We start from the raw sequence: 12,891 nt of genomic DNA on the forward strand, positions 1-12,891 counted from the left end.
GCCTGGTAAATGAATGGTAAACGAGTTACAGGACACTGCACTTTATTCAGTATTGATACACTTATTCGTCCCGATACTGGCCACGTCCATTGTCGGACCGCTGTGACACGCGTATCTCTGAACGTAACGGCGCGCGCGACCAAGATAGATTGCAAAGTAATATCGACAAGCTGAAACGGTTGATTCTCGTCCCTATGAAAGGTTTGGCAGATAGTCACAAACTGGTGTTGCCACAACTTAGGCTGACATGTAAATACGTAGAGAAGTTCCTATGTTCAGGATTGTTTGCAGTCTAGCCTGCGACGAAATATTAGTGTCTCTAAAATTACGTGGACACGCCAGCTGGAGACGTACACGTAAAAGTCTCTTGGAAATGAAAGTTATTTAGTTAAAATACACATTACAAATTACACGTTTAGAATGATGATAATTAAAAAAGCGAAAGTTAGTCAGTAGCATACAACACTCGTTACAAAAAGCCTACGGTAATTACGATTAACTGGCTATGAAGCCGAAAACTGCGTAACACTATACGCTGTCCTTAAACTGGACATGATATTACGTAGAACATGTGAAAATTCCCTGTCAGGATAAAAATTAATAAGTTACGAGTCGCACGAAATATCGTGTGACTGAGGTGGGGTCGGCGCCGAGCAAGTTAAAGGATTTTAAAAGACTTACACTATTGCTGATATGGAGATGAAGCGCGAAAGTTGATGGCCCGACGTTCGCGGAGCGCCCGACCCCTTCGAGCTCCCGACGGTAACTTAGTTCGAGACCGCCCTGCGGCCTCGCGCCTAAATTCGTGGAGCGCGGGAAAACCGACCCGGCCAGTTTTGGACTTAAAGACAAGTTACACAATATATGCTTATAAGACAATTAGACATAATTTCCCTTACATGAATCCTCTTTTAAATTGTTATTAATTTAGTTGTTTTAATTTGACAGAATAATTATATAATGAATTAGGCGCATTGCCACACCCGGCCGGGCGCTGACGTCGCTTTGGTGTTCGTCGCGGCGCACTTTCACACACTCGGCGGACATCACGCTCGGGCGTGTTCGGCGCACTTAAGAGTAAGTGTTGTTGTGACATAACGGCCTGTGCGAACCAGAGGGAGCACCGGCGGTCGGCGTCAGGTTCATGTTCCTGTTAAATTTTTAAGAGACGTAATATGTTGATATACTGTATTAAATAGAAAAAGGCCTCATAATTCTATAAAAAACCTCCAGACTCATATAGGGCATTGCAAAAATAAAAATTTTAATACCTTCATTTGTTTAATAAAATTTATGATTTAATGGTGAGAATTGGTAAACATATAAAAATTGTATCAATACAATAGCTGTCTACAAGGAACATTTGTATTTTAAAAATTTTAAATATAATTTCATAACTCCGACACGACAGTCTCACGCCAGGGCGACAACGGAAGCCGGCGCGCCAGGTCATGGGATACGGCGCCGCGAGATAGCGAAGGGAGACGGAGCGGCGAGATAGCAACGGGAGACAAGAGGATCGGTTTCGCCGCGACGCGATAACGTCGGCACCGCGAGATACGTCCGGGATCGGTTACACGGCGTTTCACCGCGATCGGTTACGACTCGGCACCGCGGGAACGGCGCGCCGCAACCGCGGGACAGCTGCTCGGCGCAGAGTCACGTCACCGAGAGACAGCCGCGCACAGCCACGCACGCATCACCGGGCTTCCGCGGCTCAGGAGGCGTGCGAGCACGGGATACTGACTCGCGCCCTGTCATCGACGTCCTGATCAGTCGCTCGTATCAGTCTGCCGCGACCGCGTGACAGGCTGCAAGTCGTTATCAAAAGGAACGACTTCCAGGAATCATATGAGTCCTGGGCCGATGCGGGATTCCCAGAGCCAGCCGAGAGTTGCTTACACTACTCAGAGTATGAGTGTGGATATTGTTACGAGTACCGGACGCATGGCATGATGGTGTGCGGTGTGCCATCATGCCCCGGCGGGACATCTGACGGGTGGTTCTGCTGGACGTGCGAGAGTTTATGGCACAATAAGTGTTTACATCCGATCGCTCGAGAAGAGGCGGAGGTGTTTGGATTGAGGTGTGAACGTTGACGAAAGAAGCAGTGTACAGGTGGGGCCGCAATCGACACGACGCCGGCCCCGGAAGTTCACACATCCACAACTCCTGGGGGCCAGACAACCACGAAAGCCGAGTGGTTTCACTGTGCGGACGCCGACACGCTCCTCACAATGTCTCTGCCTGAGACGAGTATACTCCCAAAGCCACTGCAACCGATTACGCCGCCCCCGACGCCGCCGCCACCGCCTGCCGAGAACGCTACTGGTGCGGCGCTGCGTCCCAACTTGGCAACATCGCTGCACTTCCCAGCCGGCCAACAGGCCGCAGAGGCAGTTACACAACATGCCATGACCAACACGCCGCCCCCGATGCCGCATTCACCGCCTACCGAGAACGCTACTGGTGCGGCGCTGCGTCCCAACTTGGCAACATCGCTGCACTTCCCAGCCGGCCAACAGGCCGCAGAGGCAGTTACACAACATGCCATGACCATCACGCCGCCCCTGACGCCGTCGTCACCGCCTGCCAAGAACTCTACTGGTGCGGCGCTGCGTCCCAACTTGGCAACATCGCTGCACTTCCCAGCCGGCCAACAGGCCGCCGAAGCAGTAAGGCACCATGCTATGACCATCACGCCGACCCTGACGCCGCCGCCCCCGCCTGCCGAGAACGCTACTAGAGCGGTGCTGCGTCTCAACTGTGCCACATCGCCGCACTTCACAGACGGCCAACAGGCCGCCGATGCAGTCAAAAACCATGCTATGAACATCACGCCGCCCCCGACGCCGCCGCCACCGCCTGCCGAGAACACTACTGGTGCTGCGCTGCGTCCCAACTTGGCAACATCTTTGCACTTCCCAGTCGGCCAACAGGCCGCCGAGGCAGTTATGCACCATGCTATGATCAACACGCCGCCCCCGACTTCGCCGCCCCCAACTGCCGTGAAGGCTCCCGGGGGATTGAAGCGGTGCAAACCGGCCGTGATGACACATCCGCCAGAAAACAAAACGAACACTGAGGCGACAACGATCACTGAGGCGACAATGACAGAGGATCACCCGGAGGAACCACTCCGATGGCGCCGCCCACGGTCGCTGAGAAAGCGGCTGGCACAGGGCATTGGTGCTAAACGACGAATTTGTGGCACTCTCCGGGGGATCAGCCACCTGCCGAGCTATTCACAGTCGGCCCGACAACACCTCACGCACGTCAACAAGGGCGTGCCGCCACCGTACGTCACGCACATCAACAAGAGCGTGCCGCCACCGCACATCACGCACGTCAACCAGAGCGTGCCGCCACCGCACGTCACGCACGTCAACAAGGGCGTGCCGCCACCGCACGTCACGCACGACAACCAGAGCGTGCCGCCACCGCACGTCACGCACGTCAAACAGAGCATGCCGCCTCCGCACGACACGCACGTCAACAAGGGCGTTCCGCCACCGCACGTCACGCACGTCAACAAGGGCGTGCAGCCACCGCACGTCACACACAGCAACAAGGGCGTGCCGCCACCGCACGTCACGCACGTCAATAAGGGCGTGCTGCCTCCGCACGTTACGCACGTAAACAAGGGCGTGCCGCCACCGCACGTCAACAAGGGCGTGCCACTCATGCCAGGCACGCACGTCAAGGGCGTGCCATTTATGCCAGCCACGCACGTCACTAAGGGCGTGCCACTCACGCCAGCCACGCACGTCAAGGTCGTGCCACTTATGCCAGCCACGCACGTCACTAAGGGCGTGCCACTCACGCCAGCCACGCACATCACCAAGGGCGTGCCACTCACGTCAGCCACGCACGTCACCAAAGGTGTGCCACTCACGCCAGCCACGCACGTCACCAAGGGTGTGCCAATCACGCCAGCCACGCACGTCGCCAAGGGCGTGCCACTCACGCCAGCTGCGCACGTCACCAAAGGCGTGCCACTCACGCCAGCCGCGCACATCACCAAGGGTGTGCCACTCACGCCAGCCACGCACGTCACCAAGGGCGTGCCACTCACGCCAGCCGCGCACGTCACCAAGGGTGTGCCACTCACGCCAGCCGCGCACGTCACCAAGGGTGTGCCACTCACGCCAGCCGCGCACATCACCAAGGGCGTGCCACTCACGCCAGCCGCGCACATCACAGGGGGCGTGTCACTTCCGCCCGCCGCGCACACCACAGGGGGCGTGCCCCTTCCGCCCGCCGCGCACGTCACCGGGGGCATGCCACTTTGGCCGCCAAGCCCGCCACTGAGGGTGCGCCACTGCCGCCAGCCACACGCACCGCTGAAGGCGCCACACCAACTCCGCACGCCACGCGTGCCGCTTTGAGCGCGCCGCCTGCTGCTGAATGTGCCGCGAAGCTACCGCCGCCGCCCACCACGGCCGCCACCATGGCGACAGGTGCGGCCCACAAAGGCACCACGACGCCGCCACCCACCTCGGCCACAGGAGCGACCCACGTGCACACCACGATGCCACCGGACATACCAGGTTAGTGCTTAGTCCGCCAACCAGTGTACCACTTCCATGCGAGTGAGGAGTAGTGTTGTTGAGCATAACGGCCTCGTTGGAGGGGGGCATTTGACGCCGACCGCCGGTGCTCCCTCTGGTTCGCACAGGCCGTTATGTCACAACAACACTTACTCTTAAGTGCTCCGAACACGCCCGAGCGTGATGTCCGCCGAGTGTGTGAAAGTGCGCCGCGACGAACACCAAAGCGACGTCAGCGCCCGGCCGGGTGTGGCAATGCGCCTAATTCATTATATAATTATTCTGTCAAATTAAAACAACTAAATTAATAACAATTTAAAAGAGGATTCATGTAAGGGAAATTATGTCTTATTGTATTATAAGCATATATTGTGTAACTTGTCTTTAAGTTCAAAACTGGCCGGGTCGGTTTTCCCGCGCTCCACGCGTTTAGGCGCGAGGCCGCAGGGCGGTCTCGAACTCAGTTACCGTCAGGAGCTCGAAGGGGTCGGGCGCTCCGCGAACGTCTGGCCATCAACTTTCGCGCTTCATCTCCATATCAGCAATAGTGTAAGTCTTTTAAAATCCTTTAACTTGCTCGGCGCCGACCCCACCTCAGTCGCACGATATTTAGTGCGACTCGTAACTTATAAATTTTTATCCCGACAGGGAATTTTCACATGTTCTACGTAATATCATGTCCAGTTTAAGGACAGCGTATAGTGTTACGCAGTTTTCGGCTTCATAGCCAGTTAATCGTTATTACCGTAGGCTTTTTGTAACGAGTGTTGTATGCTACTGACTAATTTTCGCTTTTTAATTATCATCATTCTAAACGTGTAATTTGTAACGTGTATTTTAACTAAATAACTTTCATTTCCAAGAGACTTTAAGTGTACGTCTCCAGCTGGCGTGTCCACGTAGTTTTAGAGACATTAATATTTCGTCGCAGGCTAGACTGCAAACAATCCTGAACATAGGAACTTCTCTACGTATTTACATGTCAGCCTAAGTTGTGGCAACACCAGTTCCGTGACTATCTGCCAAACCTTTCATAGGGACGAGAATCAACCGTTTCAGCTTGTCGATATTACTTTGCAATCTATCTTGGTCGCGCGCGCCGTTACGTTCAGAGATACGCGTGTCACAGCGGTCCGACAACGGACGTGGCCAGTATCGGGACGAATAAGTGTATCAATACTGAATAAAGTGCAGTGTCCTGTAACTCGTTTACCATTCATTTACAAGGCGTCCTGGGTGGCCTGATCAGCCCAGGTAATTTCCGAACCGAGACGCGATCCTGCCTGCAGCCACGAGGCAGAACCCCCGTTAAAACCCCTGAGATCTTTTACAATGCTAATATTTAATTAAAAAACTAAAACAGGCAGCGGGAGTGGCGTCAAACCCTTCAAGGAAAAATCAATGTTGGCGTATTAAAAAATTTTCCAAATATTTGTGAAAATATTTTTGATATTGTTACTATATATGTTGTTAGGCAGCTATGAATGAGAAAATGCACCTAAACTGTAAATTATAATTTTTTTGTGGTCGTATTAAATAAAAGTTTTTTTATATTATAGTTAAGTGACTATTAAAGAAGTGACGTCGTCCGGGCCACGCGGCCCCTTTGAGCCCGATATGCCACCGCCCAAACACCACCATCTCTATTGAAACCTCTCGCTTGTGCGTGCGTGTGTGCGTGTGTTGCTAGCCCAGCAAGGGGGCACTTAGCTGTAGTGCGCCGCACTCCTAATTGGTATCAATAAATATTGTAATCCTTTTCTTTTCGCCCCAAAATAGTGTCACGACTGCTATGCATGTGATTGTCTTTTATTTAACTAAATCATGATGTTTTGTAATTTAATAAACGCAAGCACGGACAAGGACGCTCCCTAGCGGGCGCCGATGGAACTAGCACGTAACTTGATTTAAACTGTTTTCTATCATATAAGTAATTATTACAGACAGTCTGGGTATGGATGTGATGTACTAATTTTTGTAAAAGAATTTATGTTATTTTTCAATAATAACCCGGGCACTCCATAGCTAAGTTGTAACGGTAATTGTGTTCGGCATGAAGGACGCCATGTTGCCTTCCGCAAGCCCGGGTCTCTTCCCAGTCTCTTTCTCCAGCCGGCCGAGTGCGGACATGTCTGCAACTCGAGGCGACCACGTGCATGGATCGCCTCCTCACCTAATTCGATTCGTGCCTCGGGCGTTTTGTAGCAGTATCAAGGGATGATTATGTATAGGCGTGTAACGTGAGTAATAAAACCAACTTAATTGAGTCACGTGTTTTTGTGTTCAGGGGGCCACGTGGGTCCTTAACCTGGTCAGCGGCGTGTGGGACGCCCTGAGAGCCCACTACGGTAATAAGAAGCGTGCCCGACGCTGAGAGCAGGCTTTGTTAGGGACAGGTGTTGCGTAAAATTCAGGAGGGCTAATATCTCGCCGCACACGGGACACGTAACACCCTGAGTTAGAGTTTCACGCCGGGTCCACATGCCCACTCACGTGGTGGCACCCATTATTTTCCACCAGTATTTCCAACCTTAGCACCGGTACGCCCTCAGAAGTATTTTTTTAAACATACTTAACTGAATTATTATTGGTGCAAGAACTTGTAGCAAGTAACAATCGTGCCCAACTAACAGTAAGTTTGTTCCTTGCACAAACACAAAACACTTCCAAAATATCCTGACGATTCTTGCAAGTAGCATATAGAGGGGTATATGATGCTGTTAATAACTGTAAATTGACTCTAAACTGTTTACAATTATTTACCGAATAAATAAAGGCCAAGAAAATAATTTTTACTTTTATTCTTACACATTACACAAAATTACACATTTCTGAGCAGGCGAGACGGCACGACCTCTCGGCCCGACCCTCGAACGACAACTGACAAAATAGCACATTACCAAACCTTGCAGATTACTGCAGTTAGCTGGAAACTTCCCCGAAATACTACCTTACTATTGGCTACAATATTTATTCTTACAATTATGATGAAATAACCCTCCCCTCCTACTTTGAGGACTTCCCCTCGTTCTGTCACCTGTCTCTGTCTCTCTCTCATGCCTACCAACTCTTTTTAATTTAACACAATTCGGGGATTCCCAATCATATAGTCACCTGATTGGCAAAAGGACGAATGTTACAAAATAGTAATTTTACAGGAGGAACAAAAAACTGTTAAAATATTAACAAATACAATATAGGCAATAAAAGAGACATCAGAATAAAAACATCAGTTTACTTTTTATGTATGTCATAATTGCATCAAAATACAATAATTGTGTTAATTTATATTATTTGTTAAATATAAGATGTGGGACATTGGGCTTTATGCCAGATTGTCTGCCATCTTTGTTTGTAACATAAGTCCTTTTGTCAATCAATAGAAAATGCATACGCCTCTTTGCCAGGCATTAAAATACATTTGCCCACCTATTTTGTCTTGCTACATTATTATCTTTTAATTTGCAAAGTTTGTTCTAATGTAATGGAACATCATTTATAGATTTGGAATATAACGCTGAATATTCACTAAAAAGAAAAGTTAAGTCATTTCAATATTTTAATTAAATTTTTACACTTGCAAGTTCTGCAGTATTAATGTTAAACATGGCAACATAATGAGCTACGAAATCAAGAAGACTAATAACTTTCAATGAAGTATTTACATTGAGGGCGTACCGGCATTAAGGATCGATATACTGGTGGAAATAGTGAGCACCACCACGTGAGTGGGCACGTGGACCTGGCTTGAAACACTAACTCAGGTCGTTACGTGGCCCATTTGCGACGAGATATTAGCCCTCCTGATGTTTAATCCAGCACCTGTTCCTGACCGAGCCCGCTCTCAGTGTCGGGCACGCTTCTAATTAACCGCAGTGGGCTCTTAGGGCATCCAACATGCCGCTGACTGGTTAAGGACCCACGTGGCACCCCGAACACAAAGACACGTGACTCAATTAAGTTGGTTTTATTTACTTACGTTACACGCCCTTATAAAATCCTTCCTTGATACTGTTATAAAACGCCCGAGGCACGAATCGATTTAGGTGAGGAGGCGAACCGCGCACGTGGTCGCCTCAAGTCGTTACTTATAACACGTGTGACTAACACTCTGGAGAATATAAGAATTATTAATTAAACAGTCTCTCCGACCGAGAAAGGCCCCGAGGATAGAATAAAAATAATTTGAATAAATTAACTTAACAGAACTACTTCTCGGTGAAACAACGGTGATGTCCTCGGGGTGTCTGCAGAGACGTCCGCTCTCGGTCGGCTGAAGAAGGAGACTGGGGTGAGACAAGAGCTTGCGGCAGGCAACATGGTGCCCTTCGCGCCGAACACAATTACCGTTAACATCTTAGCTATTGCGTGCCCCGGGTTATTATAGATAATTACATGAACTCTTTATAAAAATACCAGATACACATCCACGACCAGACCGTCTGTAATTATTCCTTATGTGGTAAAAATAGTTTAAATCAAGTTATATGCTAGTTTCTTCGTCGCCCGCTAGGGAGCGTCCGTGTCTGTGCTTGCACGTATTTTATTACAAAAACATCTCAAATTAAATGAAACAAAAGGCACTCACAAACATAGCCATCATGACACTATTTTGGGGCGAAAAGAAAAGGGTTATAATAATTATTAATACATATAGGGGTGCAGCGCACTGCAGCTAAGTGCCCTCTTGCCGGGCTACCAACACACGCACACATGCACGCGCAAGCGGGAGGTTTGAACAGAGATGGTGGTGTTTGGGCGGTGGCATATCGGACTCGAAAGGGGGCCGTAAGCCCGGACGTCAATTGCCCCCTCCGAAAGTAGGCTGATATGACAGCACCGTGTGACAGATGGTTGAGGGGCGTTGCCTGTAATGTTTACATTGCGCACTCCCACGTGGCAATGTTTATGTTTACGTCCGTGTGGGCAGGTGGCAATGTTGACATTGCGGGCGGAAAATGTTAACATGAAGACGGGCGAGCAATGTTTACATGATGGCGGACGAACAATACACACAGGCAGAATGAGCGCTGGCTGACTAACCTTGGGTGGAGACCCACCAGTTGCTCCGAGCTCCAAATCTGCGACTGCGGCGGCTATTGCGTCTTGCAGCGCGCGGCGTCGCGGCAGTGGCCAGGGCGCCGGCCGACAGGAGTGGCGGCGACCAAGGTCAGGCAGCTCGTGGCAGGCGGCAGCAAGTGCGGACGGCGCTCGGCACGGCCCGACTTAGCCTCGCCGACATGTGGGCGCTTCGTGGCCCGTCGTGACAGACGGGTGACAGGTGTCGAAGTCCGGGTGATGGTCATGTTCGGTGGTGGGGCGGTCGGGTGTCCAGGTGTCGTGGCGTCGACCTGCATTGCGACAGGCGGATGCAGGGAGCTCAGGCGACTCTTCACAGTGCGGCATCCCAATGTTGCCAACTTGCGACATGCGTGTGGCGTCTCGGGCGGCAGGGTACTTGACCGGCGTTCGGGTACTACGACGCTCGTCGTCGGAATCGGGCTTTGTGGCATCTCGGACGTTCCTGGGGCCGCGTCAGGTGGGCGCGAAGGCGGCGTCAGTATCGGCGTCGCGCGCATACGTCTCGTTCGGGCAGGTTTATCCAGCTGTGCCTCAAAGCCAGGCGGGCACAGGGGAGCAAATACAGGTGGGCACAGATGTGCGAATCCAGGTGGCGGGGCAGCGCTCAGGCGTCTCGGTATCAGGGCCCTGGACATCGTGTCGCAAAGCATCCCGTTTGTGACTGTGCACTCGGGTGGCGGTGACGAATGCAGGATGATATCGAAGCCAGGTGGTGGCGACAAGGTGACACGAAGCTTCGGCGTCGAGTCTGGTGGCGTCCGTGGCGGGTCGTGTGACAGAGATGATGCGGGTTGCGCCGGAATGGACCTTGGTGGCGTCTGGACGACGGTTCGGTGCGTTGGCGAGGTCATTCCGGCGTAGGGAGGTGTCTCCGACACGAGGCAGGTTCTGGACCGCGTCACAGACTGCGGAGGGACTGTCATCGTCGTGCGTCACTCAGTTGGCTCCGGCGAGTCAAGCTTCATCACAGTCGGGATGAGTGGTGTCGGGTCAGCGAAACGTGGTCTTGCGGGTGATGACGTGATTGGGCTTGCGTCAGGAGACGTCAGGTCCACAAGAGGTGCCGAGGTTGGCGGCTCTGGGAAAGGAGGTGGCGGGAGTGGAATTGTCAGCGTCGGTGTCGGGATAAGTGGCGTCGGGTCGACGAAACGGGGTCTTGAATGTGATTGCGTCATCAGACTTGTGGCAGGAGGAGTCAAGTCGATGAGCTACAGCGTTGGCACGATGGGCTTCGGCGTTGGCACGACGGACTTCGGTTTCAGGACGCCGGGCGTCTTCGTCAGGGCGGTAGGCGTCGATATCGTGACACATGACGGTGCGGGTGACGTTGGGACGTATCTTCGTAGTGCTGGTGTGGGCGACGTGCGTGAGGGGTCGTCTTGGTGCTGTGGGGATGCTGTACCGGCAATGGGCGGCGTCCTTGACTCGTGATGCGTCGGCGAGTCGAGCAGTGTCTTTTTCGGCGTGAGTGGCGTCTGCATGAGCGGCGTGGTTGGCGTCGGTGTGAGCGTCGAGGCGTGTCGTGGAGAAGAATTGTTCGGCGTCTCTGCCTGATACTGCACCTGGGTGGCTAGGTAAGCGGTACATCGCGCGCACGTAAAGGTAAAAAACTTGCGCAGTATAGTTCATTCACGTTCGCCGATACAGCCCCGATGCCACAGGCCGGCACATTCCTAGCAGCGGTATCCCTCGCTAATTCCTCCGGGACGCGAACTAGCTCCACACTTCGTCACGCCGTGTATGCGGTACTCGGTGCAGTAGCCACACTCATATCCGGCGGCGGTCCTACCATATAAGTCCCAACTCGGACAGGGGAAGTAACACCCGATGCACTCATCTGAATACATATTTACACATGTGGTACTCTTCACACGAACAGTCCTCACGTCCACGTTCTCACGAACTACTCACGAATACCTCCGTCCACATCAGCACTGTGGTAACTTACTGCGCTCGGACTGCGTTGTTTTCGCGAGGTGTAGCCACCTGGCTGCTCGCTGCGAAATCTCGGAAGAGCGCGCGCTCGGCTGGTCAAGTGGCCGGCCAGTCCCGTTATCTCCCGGCTCCGCTGGCTTCCGCGCTCCGGTGTACAACCGCCTAACACGCGCTAACTCGTGTGGGCCTGATATTCACGACACGTTCAATATCTTGCCACACGCTCGGGCGCCAATTGAAGGCGTACCGGTGTTAAGGTTCGAATTACTGGTGGAAATAGTGGGCGCCACCACGTGAGTGGGCACGTGGATCCGGCTTGAAACTCTAACTCAGGTCGTTACGTGGCCCGTGTGCGACGAGATATTAGCCCTCCTGATGTTTAATCCAGCACCTGTTCCTGACCGAGCCCACTTTCAGCGTCAGGCACGCTTCTAATTAACCCCAGTGGGCTCTCAGGGCCTCCCACATGCTGCTGACTGGTTAAGGACCCACGTGCCCCCCCCCCCTAACACAAAGACACGTGACTCAATAAAAATGGTTTTATTTAATCACATTACACGCTCTTATAAAATCCTTCCTTGATACTGTTATAAAACGCCCGAGGCACGAATCGATTTAGGTGAGGAGGCGAACCGCGCACGTTGTCGCCTCAAGTCGTTACTTATAACACGTGTGACTAAAACTTCGGAGAATATAAGAATTTTTAATTAAACATTCTCTCCGACCGAGAGAGGCCCCGAGGATAGAATAAAAATGATTTGAATAAATTTACTTAACAGAACTACTTCTCGGTGAAACAACGGTGATGTCCTCGGGGTGTCTGCAGAGACGTCCGCTCTCGGTCGGCTGAAGAAGGAGACTGGGGTGAGACAAGGGCTTGCGGCAGGCAACATGGTGCCCTTCGCGCCGAACACAATTACCGTTAACATCTTAGATATTGCGTGCCCCGGGTTATTATAGAAAATTACATGAACTCTTTATAAAATTACCAGATACACATCCACGACCAGACCGTCTGTAATTATTCCTTATGTGGTAAAAATAGTTTAAATCAAGTTATATGTAAGTTCGTTCGTCGCCCGCTAGGGAGCGTCCGTGTCTGTGCTTGCACGTATTTTATTACAAAAACATCTCAAATTAAATGAAACAAAAGGCACTCACATACATAGCCGTCATGAACCTATTTTGGGGCGAAAAGAAAAGGGTTACAATAATAATTATTAATACATGTAGGGGTGTGGCGCACTGCAGCTAAGTGCCCTCTTGCCGGGCTACCAACACATGCACACATGCACGTTCAAGCGGGAGGTTTGAACAGAGATGG

At 51.7% G+C, this 12,891-nt stretch overlaps 1 protein-coding gene across 1 annotated transcript; it reads left to right on the plus strand.

Annotated features, from left to right (window-relative positions):
• Window positions 1-2,414: 2,414 nt before the first annotated feature.
• On the plus strand, window positions 2,415-10,761 carry LOC134546187 (protein FAM186A-like). Its single transcript, XM_063388782.1, has 8 exons — window positions 2,415-2,607; window positions 2,791-3,359; window positions 3,537-4,134; window positions 4,332-4,550; window positions 6,838-6,845; window positions 9,663-9,864; window positions 10,004-10,197; window positions 10,672-10,761. The coding sequence occupies exons 1-8, from the start codon at window positions 2,415-2,417 to the stop codon at window positions 10,759-10,761; spliced, it is 2,073 nt and encodes a 690-aa protein (XP_063244852.1).
• The last annotated feature ends 2,130 nt before the right edge of the window (window positions 10,762-12,891 follow it).

Source organism: Bacillus rossius, chromosome 1 (assembly GCF_032445375.1).
Source record: "Bacillus rossius redtenbacheri isolate Brsri chromosome 1, Brsri_v3, whole genome shotgun sequence".
NCBI lineage: Eukaryota > Metazoa > Arthropoda > Insecta > Phasmatodea > Bacillidae > Bacillus > Bacillus rossius.

Excerpts from the sequence above, each read along its gene's own strand:
- LOC134546187 (XM_063388782.1), top strand. The coding sequence starts at position 2,415 with ATGACCAACACGCCGCCCCCGATGCCGCATTCACCGCCTACCGAGAAC. Across the intron at positions 3,360-3,536 it reads TCACGCACGTCAACCAGAGC|GGCGTGCAGCCACCGCACGT; the intron begins GTGCCGCCACCG and ends CACGTCAACAAG. Across the intron at positions 10,198-10,671 it reads GCACAGGGGAGCAAATACAG|GAGACGTCAGGTCCACAAGA; the intron begins GTGGGCACAGAT and ends GGCTTGCGTCAG.